Source organism: Hyperolius riggenbachi, chromosome 9, assembly GCF_040937935.1.
Source record: "Hyperolius riggenbachi isolate aHypRig1 chromosome 9, aHypRig1.pri, whole genome shotgun sequence".
Lineage (NCBI taxonomy): Eukaryota > Metazoa > Chordata > Amphibia > Anura > Hyperoliidae > Hyperolius > Hyperolius riggenbachi.
This window is the reverse complement of record NC_090654.1, coordinates 34312572-34331379: the sequence shown is the minus strand read 5'-3', so window position 1 is coordinate 34331379 and position 18808 is coordinate 34312572. Positions and strand designations below refer to the sequence as shown.

General features: G+C 44.7%; 1 protein-coding gene across 3 annotated transcripts in view; it reads right to left on the bottom strand.

Annotated features, from left to right (window-relative positions):
- Nucleotides 1–18808, bottom strand: part of TDRKH (tudor and KH domain containing) — a 51766-nt gene that overhangs the window by 14520 nt on the left and 18438 nt on the right. The window contains exons 7-13 of one of the 3 annotated variants that reach the window (XM_068252444.1): nucleotides 17652–17815; nucleotides 14826–14998; nucleotides 11253–11317; nucleotides 10851–11002; nucleotides 9620–9724; nucleotides 9453–9534; nucleotides 6899–7696 (exon numbers count right to left, since the gene is read on the bottom strand). In XM_068252444.1, the coding sequence (XP_068108545.1) occupies nucleotides 6960–7696; nucleotides 9453–9534; nucleotides 9620–9724; nucleotides 10851–11002; nucleotides 11253–11317; nucleotides 14826–14998; nucleotides 17652–17815 (1478 nt within the window). In that variant the 3' untranslated portion in view covers nucleotides 6899–6959. Of the gene's footprint in view, nucleotides 1–6898; nucleotides 7697–9452; nucleotides 9535–9619; nucleotides 9725–10850; nucleotides 11003–11252; nucleotides 11318–14825; nucleotides 14999–17651; nucleotides 17816–18808 lie in introns of those variants that run through there. The other 2 variants (XM_068252445.1, XM_068252446.1) reach the window with 2 other exon arrangements.

The window sequence follows — 18808 nt, the reverse complement described above, 5'->3', positions numbered from 1 at the left end:
TGTCCGGGACTATTAGATCTGCACACCTGACCATCTGGAATTGATGGAAGCCAAGCAAGTGCGACTCCACATTCAAAATTAGGGGTGTGGCAGGGGCGTGGCTTAAATGTCCCTCTTTCTCATCTTAAAAAGTTGTGAGGTATGTTCAGGCGGAATTCCCTATTACTTGTTGTGAGGTCGTCTGTCACAGGAAATGAGTGATTATCTACATAAGAGACATGGGAGAAGTAATTAGCTGGCCACCTTTTGACTTATTTGCATCTAGTTGATCACCCTAGTTTGTACACAGAGGGAGGTTTTTATATTGTGACAGTTTATGACTGGCAGAGGTCTATGGAACGCATTTATAACAGGGCCCCCCCCCCCCCTTATTGACACATGCGGGGTGACAGCAGAAGGTGTGTCCTCATATCAGTTTTCAGTCTGCATTTCTTGTGATTCCACATTGCTAAACAAATGTTGCATTACAGGCTTGCCAGTTTTTAGGTGATCTGTGCCTGGATGGGGGGGGGGGGGGGGGGGGGGGGGATGAGGGGAGAGGTTGGGTTCAGGACTTTCACACACTATTACCAAATCATCCTTGCACAACAGTTTATCGTTCGCCTTGGTGTCCGCTGGGATGACATACTGTCACAGGAATTCAAAGCTGGGATACGCAAAGACCTCATCTACAATCATTACAAGCTTAAAGTGATACTCCGCTGCCAGCAAAAACTGCTACAAACTGAAGTTTGTCCTCGCAATGCTTTACTTGCCACCTCCAAAGGTGGCCATATATTTAGCAATGATGGGCAGATTCGACCAGGAGACAAATATCTCTGATTGAATCTATATATAAAGGTGTCCCCCATGTGGGCATTTATACATTACCTGTCCTGTGTTGCCCACCGTGCACGTGTGCCCATCCGTGTTTGGAATCCCACTGCATTGCTTAAAGGACCACAACGCAAAAATGTATACAATTGTAAATACACGTGTATTAGTTGTACATTAGTTCCATAGTATAATGCAGCATCATTTATTTTCCTTCTATGTTGTCACTTACAGTAGGTAGTAGAAATGTGACAGATCTAACAGATATTGGACTTATCCATCTCCTCATGGTGGATTCTCAGGAATTCCTTTATTTTCAAAAGCACTCCCTGGATGGCAGTGGAACACTCCAACTGCCATAATAGGCTGCAATGGAGGAGACTGGCTTTCCAGCACCATTGTAAAAGGTCCTTTTCCAGGGAGTGCTTCTGAAAAGAGACTAGCCCATGAGGAGATGTGCTACTCCAAAATTTCACCAATGGAACACATAACATGTGGGCCTCAGTAACACACACTTCTGTTGGAAGTCACTGATTGGAAAGAGGGTCCATCAAACCTCCAATGTAAAGTCCAATTTGCGATACCAATCCAGACTCAACCAATCAAAGCCAGGAAATTAGACATATTTTTCATTTATTTGCAGCGGTTGTATAGCACAAACAACGTTTCGGGCATATGGCCCTTTCTGAAGTGCTTAATCCAACTGTGACATAGACACACCCCTTCTGACATCAGTGGATGGGCACACACTTAGATTCACAATTTAACCCTATCCTCCGAGAACTGCTACAATGTTACAAAAACATTTAAGGCTAAAATCATCGTTCATACCATTTTTTTTTTTAAAGATTCTTTATTTAAGAAAAAGGTTTTTGTGATACAATCCATGCCACAGGAAGACATAATAAGGTAAACAAACATCTGGTGTGACCGATAAAAACAGAACAATGCTCATGAGAAAACATGAAATATTATGAAAAAAGCACTATTGTAAACTTGAGACGGTGGGTCTTACGTATCAGTAGAATGTAGACCTGTAGGTCCAGGAAGATCAGTCAGCTAGATGTTAGCTGATGTAAGAGAGAGATAAAGGAGCCAGTCACAATTTCGGCGTGTGGGTTGAAAAGAGTGGAGAAAGGAAGGGACATAAAGAGGAAAAAGAATAAAAAGAAAGAAAAAGAAAAAGTTGGCATGGACTCTGGGGAGCCCCGGCTCCACAGAGGCCTAGAGTCAGAAAGGGTAAAGAAAAATAGGAGGCCAGGGATGTTAGTTTCCGTCAGGTCCGCTTCAGTCTAACCCACTGCTATATTCCGATTAGATAGTGGCATTTTATGTGTTTTAGACCCAACACGAAGGGAGGAGGGATAGGGTTGTCTCAGCGTTCTTTCTATTGGGAGATGTTAGGAGGGTGAGTTTTGTGTTAACCTCTTATATTCGTCCGATTCTAGGAAGATATTCCAGTGAATCCAAGTGTTGGAAAAGATCTCGTCCCTGTTGTATATGCTGTGTGTGAGGGATTCCATTTGGTATATGTGTTTAACTTCGTTAATCCACTCCAAAATTGAGGGTGTTAGTGTTGATTTCCAATTTCTGGCAATGATAATTCTAGCTGCTTGGATTAGGTGTTTAGATAGGGAACGTTTAAATTTCTTATAGGGCTTGGGGGTGTTGTGGAGAAGATAATAGGAAGGGTCCGAAGATGGTTCTCCATCCGTGAGGGTTTTAATGCGTTTCTGAACTTCTTGCCAAAAAGGTTGTATGCCCTCGCACTCCCAGAAGATGTGTAATAAGGTGCCCTTTGCTTTGTTGCATCTCCAGCAATGTGGGTTAGCGTGTGGGTATATTTTACAGAGTTTGTTTGGTGTGAGATACCACCTGGCCAAAATCTTGTAGTTAGTTTCCTTTACTCTAGAAGACACTGAGGCTGTTTGGTTAAGGATTAGAACTTTCTGCCATTGCTCTTCTGTAAACTGTATTTGGAGATCTTGCTCCCATTTCTGTTTAAGTTCTTGTGACCAGGTGGCATCGGAGACCAACAACTGATAGATACAGGAAAGTGTTTTTGTGGTTGTGCCGGGGGTCATGCAAAGGGATTCGAATTGTGTTAAGGGACGAGACAATTGTTCCTTCTTTCCTAAGGATTCAAGAAAGTGAACGAATTGCATATGGCTCCAGTCATCTAAGAAAGGACATGAGCGTTGTTCGCGTAGTTGATTTATTGGTTTCCATGCATTTTTGGAGATTAGATCTCGTGCACGTATTATCTCTCCCATTCTCCAGCCAATATAAGCCTGTGGAGAACATCCCATTGGGAAAGTGGGGTTATCCAAGACAGGGACTAGTGGTGTGGGCCAAGGAGATATTTCAGTTAAATGTCTAATTTTTGAGAGGGCATTGAGTGTAGAGTTAATTGATAAGTAGTCGCTAGATATCTGCTTGGCTGTCCATGGGTATGTTGTTAATTCTAAGCCTGCGAGGTCCTGCTCAAGGTAGACCCATCTTTTTTGGGCGGAATGTCTGTGCCAGTCTACCAATCGGACCAGTGAGGCTGCCAGATAGTATTTCCTTAGGTCAGGTACTGCAAGGCCTCCCAAGGCTTTTGGTTGAACAAGTGCAGCAAATCTAATTCGTGGCGGCTTACTCCTCCAGATGAAACGGGCAAACATTTTTCTTAAAAGTTTAAAATGTTCTGGTGGGAGAATAATTGGGATAGTCTGATACAGATATAGGAGGCGTGGCAAAACATTCATCTTTAGAATGTTTATTCGTCCCAGCCATGTAAAGTGGGGTTTATCCCATCTAAGGAGGTCCTTCTCCAGTACTTTAATCAGAGGGGGGAAATTTAAGTTATAGAGGCAACTTAGCAGTGCTGGTATACGTACTCCCAGATATGTGATAGCTTGATGCGCCCATTTGTAGGGGAAGTTCTGTTTAATAAGTGAGCTAAGTTCAGTTGGCATTGAAATTCCCATTGCTTGGCACTTTTCAGGATTTAGAGTGTTTGAAACCTTTTTAGCTCTAACTCTAATGATGGTAACGAGATGTGGGGGTTGGTTAAATAGAATAGCAGGTCATCTGCATATGCTGCCACCCTGTGCTCAACTGTAGGGAGTTGGGGGCCAGTAATATCCGGATTTTTGTGAATCAGGCGTAGGAAAGGTTCCAATGATAACGCGAAAATGCGCGGGGAGAGCGGGCATCCCTGTCTGGTACCATTAGAGATGTGAAAGGGGGAAGAGACAACACCATTAACGCGGACTTGTGCTGTGGGAGCAGAATATAAAGCCATAATCCATCTAAGCATATGACGTCCTAGTCCTATGTGTTGCAGGGTAGCTTCTAGGAATTTCCAATTAACTCTGTCAAAGGCTTTTTCTGCGTCTGTTGACAGAAGTAATAAAGGAGTATGTGATTTGTGTGCCCACTGAATGAGGTTAATTGTCCGTATGGTGTTGTCTCTTGCCTCCCTGTATGGAATAAAACCAGCCTGGTCAGGGTGTACTATGGTGCCTATGAAAGGGGAAAGTCTGTTTGCCAGGACCTTAGCGAACAGTTTGAGGTCAGCATTTAATAATGATATGGGGCGATAATTTGAGCACAGGGTGGCATCTTTCCCTGGTTTTGGTATAACTGCTATTTGGGCTGCAAGCATGTCTCTGGGTAGTCGTGGAGTTTCATCTTCTCCCTCAATCAAGGTATTAAAAGATTTGAGCAGGTGTGGGATTAAAACATCTTTAAAGGTTTTATAGTATTCCAGGGGGAGGCCGTCTGGTCCTGGTGCCTTACCCGGAGCAGAGTCTTTTATAGCTTGTCTAATTTCCAGTTCAGTGATGGGATGTTCTAAGTCTGAGATAATTTGTTCAGGTAAGCTGGGTAGTCCAGACTCCTGGATGTATGATTTAATACGAGTGGCCTTCTCGTCCAGAGAGGCATGTGGGGTGGGAGTATGGAGATTGTACAATTTTTCATAGAAGTCTCTAAAGACCCTTACGATAGATTCGGATCGTAATTTTTTAGAGCCCGTTTCATCTAAGATAGAGGCTACGTTAGTAAGCGCTTGTTTCTCTCTAAGTGCTTTTGCTAGCATTTTGCTGCACTTATTCCCAAACTCATAAAATGCTCTCTTACATTTAGTGGCAGCAAGTTTTTCCTTGTGAAAAAGGAGTTTACATAGCTTTTCTCTTTCTTTTTTAAGAGTTTCCTGGTCTGAGGGTGAGAGTGACAGTTTGTGGCGAGTTTCAAGTAAGGTGATGATTTTTATGCTATTTTGTATTTCTGCTTGTCTTTGTTTGTGTCTAATGGTAGCCTCTTGAATCATCTTACCTCTAATCACACATTTATGCGCTTCCCAGACAGTGGGGGAGGGGATCTCCTCAGATGAGTTCAATTGGAAATAGGAGGACAATGCATTAGATATGGATTGGTTAAATTCAGTGTCTTGTAATAAAGAGGTATTCAACCTCCACTGCCTGGGAAGGTGATGTTTGGGTCTGATGCCAATCTCCACGACGACCGGGGAGTGGTCGGAGAGTAACATTGGACCTATATCTGATTGCAGTGGTTCCGAGAGTAGGTTCTGAGAAACAAAGATGTGGTCGATTCGGGTATAAGATTCATGTGTATGAGAGTAGAACGTGTAGTCACGATCGGTTGGGTGTTGTATTCTCCAGATATCTATCAATTGTCTCTGTGCTAGTTCTTTTCTACATTTAGACACAGCCTTGCTGGACAGGGAGCTCCTACTTGTGGAGGAGTCAATGGAGGGATCAAGCGTCATATTCAGATCTCCCCCTAGAATTAGACTTCCTTCTGCGAATGAATCAAGTGTTTCGAGGGCCCTGAGCAGAAAGGCCGGTTGTCCACTGTTGGGGGCATAATAGGTGCCTAATGTTATGTTTCTAGAGAGATAGGAACCTTTTACGAGGAGAAGGCGGCCCGTGGTGTCTTTATATTCTTGTAAAAAGGTGAAGTCAACCTCTTTAGATATCAGTATAGCTACACCCTTGGATTTTGTGTCCGGTGAGTTGCTAAAATAAGCATGTTTGTAGTGTTTGTCTGTCAGTTTTGGAGGGGAATCTCCTTTAAAATGCGTCTCTTGAAGGAAGACAATTTGAATTTTTTGTCTGTGCAGGTGTCTTAAGAGTGCCCTGCGTTTCTCCGGGATATTAAGTCCCTTCGCGTTGAGGGTCTGTATTTTAAGTGCCATTGGGAGTTGAGAAATCGCTTATGAGTGGGGACCGAGTGAACCTGACGGGTCTTTTTAGAGGAGGAGATGTTTGGCCAGAAGAAAAGGTATATGAGAGAAGAGAAAAGTAAGAGAAAGAGAAAGACAGTAATAGGGTTGAGGGACAGGGAATCATCCCTGTCATGTTTGCGAGCATACATGTAGTCATAACCAGTTTTAGTAAATCTAAAACATTTTTTGTGGCCTGCTTGGCCTTAATGGGTAGAGAGGAAGGTAACATGTCCACAATAAGAGGTCCCCCTAAGCCCCGGGCATATGTGGACTTTAAGCATAAGCTAATTTAATTCGCCAAAGGAGTTAGGAATATGAGAGGGGAAGTAGAGTATTCTCGTTCATACCATTTTGTGCTATACAACCGCTGCAAATTAATAATAAAATTTGTGGAATATTTCCTGGCTTTGATTGGTTGAGTCTGGATTGGTATCGCAAATTCTACTCCAAAATCTGTCAGATTTTTACTAGCTACTGTAAGTGGCACCTGCATAGGAAAACACACATTTATAGTGCATTTTACTTTGGGACAAATGTATAACTAATACACATGTATTTTTTAAATTTTACAAATGTCCTTTAACTGCCATATCTGTACTGGGAATCGCTTGTGTTCGGCGACATTAGTGGGGCAGACTTCTAACTTTGAGAAGTCAGGGGAGTGTGGTCCCAAGGCGTGTGGACCCCTGAGTGTTCAGGAAGGGATATGGGGTACAGCCCTGACACTTGTTCAACAGTGGAGCTCTCGTCAAATTCTCAAAAGTAACCCCAATCAGTTGGGCTGAAAGGAGAATTCCCAAACATTAATACTGGAAGTAGTATCAGTTTATTAATGGTTCAAAACTGTGATAGATCCACTTCACCAGTGAGCAGAGTTCCCGCTAAACCGCAATCAAGACAAATCTTTATTTCACCAGTTTTGTGAACTTTCACCCAAACCATCATGAAAAAGGTGGAAGAACGTGTGTGCCCAAGTCACTGGATTATGGTGAGAATTTGTGAAGCAAGGCAGTTTACCAGAGACTTTTGGAGTTTTTCTTGGTCCAGCCTGGAGCTTCTCATCTGCTTCCTCCTCGCTGTCAGAACTGATGGTGATAATCTCTTTGGTAGGGGTGCTTAAGATGGAGCTGGTGGACAACTCATCACTCAGGTGGTAGAAAACGCCACGGGGAGAACAGGTGCTGTCCGTCATGGATGAGGATAGAAAGCTCTGGTCCCCCGAGGCAGTGAAGTCGGTAGAAGTGGAGGAACTGGAGGTATCAGCGGAAAAGTCCGAGGTCTTGGAAGAGTCCGATAGTTTGGAAGAGTCTGAGGTCTTGGAAGAGTCTGAGGTCTTGGAAGAGTCTGAGGTCTTGGAAGAGTCTGAGGTCTTGGAAGAGTCTGAGGTCTTGGAAGAGTCTGAGGTCTTGGAAGAATCAGGTGGTTCAGAAGAGTCCGAGGTGGTGGAAGAAGACCTGGAAGAAGCCGGGCTGGAGGAGGCAGTGGTGGAAGTGGAATGCTCACTTATGCAGATTTTGGACATGCTCTGTTCCAAGCTGTCTATCTCATCCACGGAGTTCAAGCAAGATGGTGGGGAAGACGGACTGCCATTATGGTGGAGGTCTGGGTTGGGGTTCGCATCTGCTCGAATCATTTCAATAGACTCATCTGGTAGGTAGGTACATTATAGTTAGACTGTTATCCTTCTGCACAGCATTACAATTTCTACCACCCAGGTGACAAATACAGTAAGAGTTTCTTGGTCTCCAGATGACTCCAGAAACTGGAACTACCCACACTATGAAGGAATCCCACCAGTGTTGCTTCACTGAGTATCATCAACAAAGGCACCACTCCAATCCATCAAATCTCCCCCCACCCAATACTGCTTCTCTTCCAATCACGCCCCCACTGGCTGCAAATTACTCAACTTTTCAAACGTCTGCCAAAACACTTACCACAATCAGACTCCTACAAAAGTACCCTCATCAAGTTCCAGATTTTAGCCCAGGTCCAAAACTCTGATCTGCAAGAATGTTCCACTATACCGTACCAGGACCCCCCTCTCACACTGTATAAAGGCGATAGCCACGTGAACATGGACTTCAGTATCATTCTTCAAGAAAGCTGAATATATTTATTTCTATTGCGAAAGGTTTTATTATACGACAACATTACAAAATATATTGTAAACTGTAGTATTACTGATATGGGCACTAAATAGTACCTCATTGCCTGGAAAAACTTACATCTATAGACACCATTTCATGTCCATTTCCAGTTTAGCATCAAATATACAGTAAATATTGCTTAGTATGTACCTGACCCTCCATTGACTTTTTATAAAAAGATATTTAAATCAACAAACAAGAATGTAAAGCAAAAAATGTAATTATTAACCACGAGACCCTTATTTTTGCATTCATTGACTTCACAATGTATGAACAGATCAGATATGGTCAGATCTGACAATATTGCCCGAGCAGAAAGCTGCACTGGATCACGTTAGGTGAATCTTTACCTTACTGGTATTTGAGGGCTGCCAGCACTGGAAGCGAGGGATGGAGGAGGACGGGGGAAGCCTCATTGGGATCCAGAGGCCATCCCCTACCGAGGCAAGTACCACCCGGGGATTTGTTTTTATTACAGATTTTCTTGAAAGTGAACCACCGGACTAGAAATCTACTCGGCAGAACTGAAAAAGGCTTGGTCTTTAACAGTTTCACAGCATCAGAACTTTGTTTTTCTTACCAAAGCATTATTTTTAGATACATTTTTAGCTAAGCTCCACCCATCAAAGAAAACTGCCAGGCGGTTTTTCCCTGATGCTGTGCAAAGCATGTTGGGATTTCCTGTTATTCACGTTGCCTAGCAACTGGGAGGGGTGATCAGCACACAGGACAGTTGGAACTGTGTCTCACGCTCCCTGTCACCTCCGTTTAACCAAAAAGATGGCTGCCCTCATGAAATCAAACATTTGCCTGTTTTTTTTTTTAAACAGCGTGGGTAAGAGATTACCTATAAGCGCTTTGAGTCCGACAGGAGAAAGGCGCTATACAAATACTGCCATTATTATTATTATCTATTTTAATTAACAGAACTAATGTAACTTCATGACAGTGTTTGTTTAGGCTGGAGTTCCTCTTTAACCATGCCCCCTTCTCTTCCACACATCAATTATTCCTTACTATTGGTAATAGTTATCAAGCCTAAAATCCCACATCACTTCTGCTGGCTGTAAGTAGTCTGCTGGGCACATACGCTATTCACGTGCCAAAACACAACAGCACCAAAAATTCAGAGCACAAATCTAGTAACCAGTAAGATTAGGAGGAAATCCTGCTGGATATCCTCAGCCAGAAGGAACACACAAGCAGGTGAACACCCATCACCCTAGTACAATGGAAGGTGGAGCGCTGCTTACCTGAGTTCAGGGTCTGCTCCTCCACAGGTTGGCTGGAAAAACTCTGTGCGGCTGGCTTCCTGGCCAAGCTTGTCACTTCCTCCTGCAGAGAAGACATGATGACTGTGGAGCAATGCACGCAGCTATAAGCTAATGACATTACATCTACAGCTGATCACATTACATACCAGGAGCCGTGACACCAGTGTTTCATCGTCGTCTATTCTCACGGGGCTTCTGTGGGCCTTGATCGCAAATCCGAGGCGGACCAGCTCCTGCCCAATATCTACCATCTGCAAAAATAATCCCCAAAAGTGTAACCATGACAACAGGCTGGAGTGCGAGCCCTTAATCCGTCACATTGTGTAAAATGAACCTGTTAGAGTGGCCATACATCTGTAGACTTAGCTGCCAATCAACCAAACAATTTGATAATTATCGAATCGGATGAAAATCCATGCAGCCAAAACCATGCCTGAACAGTTATGCAACCAATTTTAAGCTGAAATTGGTCACATGAATCGATCAGACATACTGGAAAATCTCGGGCCGACATGCTCGTTAGGGTTCCCGGTGGTAACCGCGTGCAATAATTGGGAGCAATGAACGCAATGGAAACCCCGAGCCGCTGTCCCTCCTAATGTACATGTGCCCCCCTCCTGGTAACCCGCGCAGTTATACTTTACATGCCGCTATGTCCCACCTGGGGTGCGAATCCAGAAGAGGAGTGCAGACACAGCAGCAAACGTCCGCAGGTAAAGTGTAACTGAAGGGGGCAACCAACAGATATAAATTTAGGGTGGCCAACAGACCTCTCTCCGATCAGAGAGAGATCTGTATGTCAATCGGTCGCCAAAATTGCTACACACAGGGCCACCTTAACAGTACTGAAGGACAGACTGGCTGAATGCAGAAATCGTTTGTACCTTTGCTGCTACCACTCGATATATGGCCAGATCAAATCTACTCAGAGCTCTATTGCCTGAACTCTCACTGCACAGCGATTTCCAATAGAGTTCAGCATGAGATGTATTAGGAATCATCCTGCTTACAACTATGCCGGTGCGACTGCTGGCCTGCTCCGGTGTTCTGGCTAACCAAAAGCATGGGAACCACGTGGCTTGGCACATAGACGTCACACATTGCCAGTGTCACGTGATACAGGCACACGTAGTGATGGCGGACACCGGAAGAGGCCAGGAGTCGGGCCTGCGGAGAGGTGAGACTTTAAAACACTGAGCACTGACATATGGGGGTGGCCATTCCTGATCGATTCATTTGACCGATTTTGGGCAGCCAGGTTACAACATGGATTCTCTTCGGACTCATTAAATCATTGGATCTGAAGGTCGATCGGGCAGCAAAGCCGAGTAGCGTTATGAGCACCCGTACAATAAGAGAAAGACAACCTCCACTCACCGGGACCCTAGTTGGGTCATATAGATTAATTTGGAAGTGAGAGTAAGCAGGAGAGGGAAAGCTTGAAATTTTCGCCAGAAGGCGTTTCCATTTTGCGCAGTAGGACAATTCGTCAAAGGCGTCCATTGCCTGTTCCGACCAGGTCTCACCTGCTTCAAAGGAGAAAAGGGATCAGACAGGAAACCCCCATTATCCGCCTAGAACAGTGATCTGCAAACTTGGCTCTCAAGCTAAGGAACTACAAGCCCCACAATGCATTGCAGGAGTCTGACAGCCACAGCCATGATTCATAAAGGCAAAGGCATTGTGGGACTTTTAGTTCCTTAACAGCTGGAGAGCCAAGTTTGCAGATCACTGCCCAGGAAGGCTCGGGTAGCCCTGCTGGTAAATGAGATTACTTACTGCTTGGTAGGACATCGGCGAGGCCACACTCCACTGCCTGGAAGGGAAGACTTAGGAAATCACTCCTGCAAGGAGACGGGTAAGTCAGAGGTGGGAAAACATATAAAGGAAATCTTATCTTCTCTGAAACTGTCCACAAATGCTAGGAATTTCCTCCCAAGCAGGGATGCTTAACCTTCCTGGCGGTATGGACAAGCTCAGCTCGTCCATAGCCGCCCTGCTGGGCCGATTTGCTTCAAACAAAGTGCGCCACACACAGCTAGCACTTTGCCAGCTGCGTGTGGCCTTCGATCGCCGCCGCTCAGTGGCGAACGCCCGCACGCAGTGGCGGAAGAGGCCCCCCCCCCCCCCCGCCAGAGCCCTGCGCTGCCCGGACTAAACACTTTCGGGCAGCGCAAAGGGCTGGATCTGAGGCGTCTGACGTCAGCTGACATCAGCCCGATCGTCGCCATGGTGACAGGGTAAGCCTAACAAGAAATCCCGCTCTCCGCGGGATTTCTTGTTACTTGTGATCGCTGAAAGCGGGCTATCATGCTACCGACTTTCAGTTGGCAGCATGAAAAGAAAAAAAATAGCATGTAAAAAACCCTGCCGCCGCCACCCTGGCAATTTAAATAGAACGCCAAGGTGGTTCTTAAAGGACAACTATCAAAGTTCACTAAAATTCTAAATGCCACATATATTTCCAGTAATTACTACCAAATAGCCGTACAAAAGCATTTTTTCATCTTTTCATATCTTGTGAGAAGAAAATATGACATTTACAGAGAACAGTTCTCACTGCGGGGCATTACTATGGAGGACTGTGCCCAGCACATCCAGCATACAGAAATCTTAACTGGTTGTAATACTGTGCCTGGAATCTCTTCAGAATGATAGGAAGCAGAAACATAGCTTCAACTGTGTGTAAATAATCATCAGCTGCAGCTGTTCGTGTAGCAGAGAGAGACCAAACACACAGTGTAAAGTAAACCGCTTACAGCCAGGTTACAGTGCAGCTCTGCCTTAAACTCCCCACCCCATGCTGACACAAATTTGTTACATTCACCTGGTATAAACCAGGGCTGTGTAGTCAGTACAAAAATCTTCAGACTCCAACTCCTCAGTTTATGAAACCTCCGACTCCAGGTACCCAAAATGGCTTAGATTCCTACTCCTCGACTCAGACTCCTTAGTCTAATACTTACAAGGGCTGTGGATTTTGTACAAAAATCATCTGACTCCGGGTACACAAAATTGCTCTGACTTCGACTGCACAGCCCTGGTATAAACTAAGCTTTCCTTTCACACAGGATGTGCGGAGAGACCTCTGAAAAGCATTTTTAGTATTGCTGGCTAAAAGCTCTATAAGTATGTGGAGTTTACAGAAAAACAGTTTCTTTGATAGTTCTTTAATAAGGTGCCAGTTAGGGATGAGCTCTGCAGAGATCCGGCGTTAGGATTCCAAATTCTGATTAAACGTTTTGGGCTGCAGCAAGGGGGCAGTTAACATACCCTTGCCGCCACCTATAAGCTATGCAATCCACATCCTATTCCATGTCCCTCCAATTCTTCCACCTTCCAGGTTTGAAGGAGAAAGCGTCAGAGATAAAACGCGACGTGGAGCTCATCGGTCATGTGACAATGGTAAGTTAACTGCCCCTCTGCTGCGGCCCGTAACTTTTAATGGGAACTCAAAATCCAAATGCCGGAGCTCATCCCTAATGCCAGTAGTTCTGAGAAGCTTGAAAAAGGTCAAGTCAAATAAAGCAACTGCCTTGGGTCCACTTCCAAACTGCATAAGGTTTGCATAGCATTTGCATTGACTTTGGAGGGAGTTCCATAGGGTGGAGGCGACTTGAGAAGCCCTGCAAGCGCACATGGGAGTGAGATAATGCATGTGGCGGTCAGGCAGGGAAGATTGGAGGACCAGAGGGGTCAGGCAGGTATATATTTGTGGATGAGCTCAGAGATGTAGGTTGGGGAGGTCTTGTGCACAGATTTTTAGGCCAGGCACAGAATTTTGAAAATGATTGGATAGGGAGCCAGTGAGCAGAGGGGAGACGTGGAAGCAGAGTGGTGGGACAAATGGAGACTAGCTGCCACATTCATGACTGATTGAAGGGGGGGGGGGGGGGGCGATTCAAGGGGAGGCCTGACAGTAGGAAGTTGCAATAGTCAAGGCAGGAGATGATGAGGGCATGGATACGAAGCTTGGTAGTGTCTGGGGTCAGGATGGATCTTGGAGAGGTTGCAGAAGTTACAGGCTCTGGTAATATTTTGGATGTGGAGGCTGATGGAGAGTGGAGTCCAGGATGACGCCCAGGCACCGGGCCTGGGGAGGTAGGACAGAGGGTCATGCTGTTGATCGTGACGTAAATATCCAGGAGAGGTGGAGCAGCACGGGCAGGAAAAACAGGAGCAAGATCAGTCATATCGTTAATCATAGTCTAGGGCCAATTAACTTGTGTACAAGAGAGAACGGTGCGGTAGACTTGGGCGCAGGATACAGCCGGTATATGGCTGATCCTGCTTCTGCACAAGTCCCGGCCGTATTAAATACTATTCCCCCTCCAGACCATAGATGGTGGGGAATGAAATAATTGCTGGAAGCCGAATTATTGCGTTTTAAAAGTAACTTCAGCATCATCTTCTGACGGCGCCTAAGTTACTCCCTGTGCCACTATAGCCGTAATTTCTATTACAGCCTATGGTGGCGCCGGCTGCGCCCAAGTCTCCTGCGCTGGATTCCGCGTGTTCGAATTAACTTATCTGTAGGTTTTTGATATATTGGAGGAAACCAGAGTGCCCAGAGGAAACCCACGCATACTCTAGGCAGATGGTGCCCTGGCTGGGATTCAAACTGGGGACCCAGCCCTGCAAGGCAAGATGGTTGACCACTCCTCCACCGTGCTGCCCAGTACTAGGGATACAGTGTAGCCAACAAAAGTTTAACTATAAGAACACTGAGAAATTCTTTGATTCATTACTGTTCAAATCATTTCCTTTGCTCACATACTGTATGTATATAAAAGGATGTGTGCCGATAGCAAATGACTAACTTAATGCACTACAGTTTATTAATGCAAGTTCAATGCATACATAAAACTTTGCTAAAGAGACCCTGCAAGGGACATGCAACACAAACATGTGTATGTGTAGTCCCAATCCTACCTACAACTAGGCTGCTACTCTTTTTCTCACAGTAAGAGATATGATTTGAAGGTTTTAATTGAGTTTCCCTGCAGTTGGGTAAAAAAGACTGCAAAGAAACTCACTGATAACTAATTATAGGTCTTAAAACATCTGTGCTGCAGAGAAAAACACTTGAGAACAGAAAAAGTTCAGTAGGTCAAAGTTTGTCTGTGAGGGAACAGATGAAACATTTTTTACAAACTGCCGTTATTAACCCAAGACAATCAAACTTTAAACAGATTACAACCTTTAAACCAAAAATAAGACAGGAATTTCAGGAAAACCCGGTTTAGGATTAGTCTCAAAGCTAAAGAAAGCTTCTAATGTCCTATTCCCCGTTTAGTAGCCTGGTATGAACACTGAACATGCGCTTGAGGTAACTGCCCCACTCACACTCACCTAAGTGAGAACAGGTCCTCTTTGGGGCAGTTCCAGGTATCACCATAGTCCACATAATATAGTTCCACACTCCCATCATCTAGGAAGCCTGAGACCTCTGCTCTGTACCAGAAATCACCTCCTTGGAACTGGGCTGCTACAATATCTCCAATCTGGACCTTTGACATCTCTCCCTGGGGAGGTACAATAAAATGGCGCTCACCGATATGCACCTATTATTACCATGCATACATGCTGTAGATGGATAGAAGAGTCCATGTAAATTACCAGGCATAAATGTGTACACACAAGCTTGGAGGGAAGAGAAACGCAGGTCCCCTACTTACACACAGGTTCCATTCACAGAGACTGCAAGTTAAATCTGTTTGTAAGTTGAGTCCGGTGTTTAACCTGGTAATGTGGATAAAAAAATGTACATGTCTGGATTTTGATGTAAACCAGTTTTTTTTTTTTGGTGGGGGGGGGGGGTATCTGTTTTCAATGGTTGGATAGTCGTTAAATGCTCTGCCTCTGACACAGGAGATCAGGGTTTGAATCTCGGTTCTTCCTGTTCAGTAAGCTAGCACCTATTCAGTAAGGAGATCTTGGGCAAGACTCCCTAGCACGGATACTGCCTACCGAGTGCACCCTAGTGGCTGCAGCCAGAGTGCTTTGTGTCCACCATATAAAATGTTTTTTGTCTTGTCTTCAACGTACTTTTAAAGGGTTTTAAACTATTATAACAGTTTATACAAAACAGACATAGTTAACAACAAAAATATAGAACTAAAAAAAAACATTTTGATATGAAGACAACGTTGTAGCTCTGAAAATTTGTAACTCAAGTCGTTTGTCAGCAGGGGACTATCTAATCATAGAGCTGTTTCACACCGGAGCAGTTGTGGAGCGTTTTTAAAACCGCTTGCTGGGGGAAAACCGCTTGGCTAATGAAAGTGAATAGTCTGGTGCACACCAGAGCGGGTCGTTTTTTCCACAAACGCAAACTCGGTGGCTGCAGCATTTTTTAGATTTCTGAGGCGTTTCTGCCTCAATGTTAAAGTATAGAAAAGTGGAAAACCGCTCTGAAAAACTCTGGATCAGAGTGGTTTTCCAGGCGTTTGTTACAGAAGCTGTTCAGTAACAGCTTTACTGTAACAATATTTGCAATCTGCTACACAAAAACGCTCCAGAAAATGCTAGGCATGTCTCTCTAAACATGCCTAGTATCGCTCTGAAATCTGCTTCAAAAACCTCTAGCGTTTTGAGGATCTGCTAGCGGTTTTTGGTGTGCACTGGCCCATAGACTGTACTAGTTTGCACCCTTGTGGCCATGAGAAGGCATTACCCCAGGTCAGGTCACAAAAGGCATCGGATTAGCTTTTTATGAAATTAAAAAAAAAAAACCAAACACCTACCACTAGCTTCGTAAATTGAGTGTGCCATGGGGTGAGTGGCAGGCATTACTTACCTTTGATTGGGGGGGGCAGCTACCTAGCACCCCCCCATCTTTATGCTGGCGTCCATATGCAGGAAGAACTGTAGCCGCAACATGGAATCCAGAGCCCACCCCCTCCATAGGCGAGTGCGCACATTTCAAATGGACAAGGCCATATTTCAGCTGCTGAAAGAGGTCTCACCCTGCAGCTGCCAAACTCCTGGGTGGTGTTAATGCCCCCTCATAGTTGTCGCAACACGGGAGGGAGAGAGAATACTTATTGCCGACACCAAAATTAGTCACAGAGCCACTATAGGCGTAATTCTCATTTAAGTCAGTAGTTAAGTTACTTTAAAGTGAACCTCCAGACTAAAAATCTACTCAGCAGAACTGAAAAGGCTTGATGTTTCTTTAAGTTTCACAGCATCAGAACTTTGTTTCTCTTATAGAAGTCTCATTTTTAGCTGCATTTTTAGCTAAGCTCCACCCCATCAAAGAAAACTGCCCGGGCTTTTTCCCCTGATGCTGTGCAAAGCATGATGGGATTTCCTATGATGTTTACGTTGCCTAGCAACTGGGAGGGGTGATCAGCACACAGTACAATTGGAACTGTGTCTCATGCTCCCTGTCACCTCCTTTCAACCAAAAAGATGGCTGCCCTCATGAAATCACAAACATTTGCCTGTTCTTTTAAAACAGGGTGGGTAAGAGATTATATTACTAATCTATTCTAATTAACATAACTAATGTAACTTAATGACAGTATGTTTGTTTAGGCTGAACTTCCTCTTTAACTACTTTATTTCAACTGGGCTTCAGCAGTAATCCTGTTATTCCCTGTATATCCAGCATAGGATATGCTTTTACCTAATGTAGTTTGTATGGGTAGCCTATAGCTGATACATTTTACAGAGCCACATAAACCCAACATGCAGACAGCCTGTTTTGGTGTTTTTGGTCCTCCTCAGTGCAGGTGGTTCTGGGTCACCCTGAACGGTCTGGATATTCGGTTCTGATCCAAGCCCTATCCCATATAGCTATAGCAATCCCTGCCATGCACTGAAGAGTTCCAACAGTCCAAAACAGGCGTGTGTGCATGTGGGGTTGATGTGGCTCTGTAAAATGTATAAGCTATAGGCTTGCTATACACCAGCGGTTCTGGATGCTAGCCTGGCTTCAGGGTCATAAAGAGGTAATTTGCATATTCAGTAGTGGTGCATTGTGGGTAACTACAATTGCTCACTTAAAGCTGAATTATTACAAATACCGTCTGTTTTAAGAAGGCAAATTACACTGAGCGTTGCTTTTCAGTAGCAGGGCTTTTTGGTCTCTTTTAATCCCCTTGTACTTTCCTAGTGGTTCTGGGTCACCCGGAGCTTTCTGGGTATTCAGTCTTGCAGACGACGACTCACCCGCTTCTGCCTTTGGTAGAAATCGCTCATCTCAGTAGTGAGTTTGTCCAGCTGGGAGGATCGCGAGCCCAGGATCTGAATCCAAAAGTGTCCGGGATTCTCTGATGCCGACACGTTGCAATCCACAAATTCGTCAGGTCCGAAGTTGAAATCCGGACTAGGAACTGGAAGTCATTGGGAGATAAACATGCATACTTTGTTTTCTTCTGTTAAAGTGGACCACAGTGCCTATATTTAAGTACTGGGGTGGAGGCACCCAATCAAAAAACCTTTTCTAAAGATCCACAATTCCAGTTCGTATTGAAGAAAAAGAGGCAATTGCTTACCGCTCTAGAAGATTCGAGTGGAGACTCCTAAGAGGCGCTCACGCTCATAACAGTGGAAAAGCAGGCATCTTTTTTTTTTTTCCACTAACCTGAGGAAGCGGGCGAGCACCCGTGAAATGCGTTGTCTACATCTTGTGTTTAAATAAATATCTTTTTCCAGTTGAACTGGCGTCTAATCCTCTAAGGAGGTAAGCAATTACCTCTTTTTACAATACTAACTGAAATTGTCGATAATTAGAAAAGTTTTTTTTGAAATATCGGGTGACTCCAATCCAGTGTTTTAATCTAGTCTAGACCTCCACAGGAGGTATTAGCTACACAGTTTTTTTCCTAAACTATAAAGATCCCAAGGAGAAGCATTCAGAAACCGGTTTGGCCTGGAGAACAGAGTGGGGGCTGTTAATTTCCCGCAGGCTTATACGGTGGTGCAGGGCTCAGCAAACCACCTATGGGCATAAATCACATTGTTTCTACACTGTCCAATTACCAACAGTACTGCAGTATTCTCCCCAGGCTCCTTAAGCCGGGTGCTCCACCCGGCTAGATTTGGTGACCACCCGGCTGTCATCGGCTCACCTCCTATGCTGTAAGCAGAGTTGCCCTGCATTTTCATCTCAACCCACCCGGCTACTTTTTCATGCCACCCGGCTGCCATTTCATGCCACCCGGCTGGAAAAAAATTCTGGGGAGAACACTGTACTGTACCATGAGGCTCCCAGTCTCTGCATTTACTTTAGGCGATGCTGGGTACTTGCCTACCAGAGAATCTCTCAGTGCCTATGGCATTTATAAAATGATGACATGGATGAGACAGTACCAAACAAGGCCTGT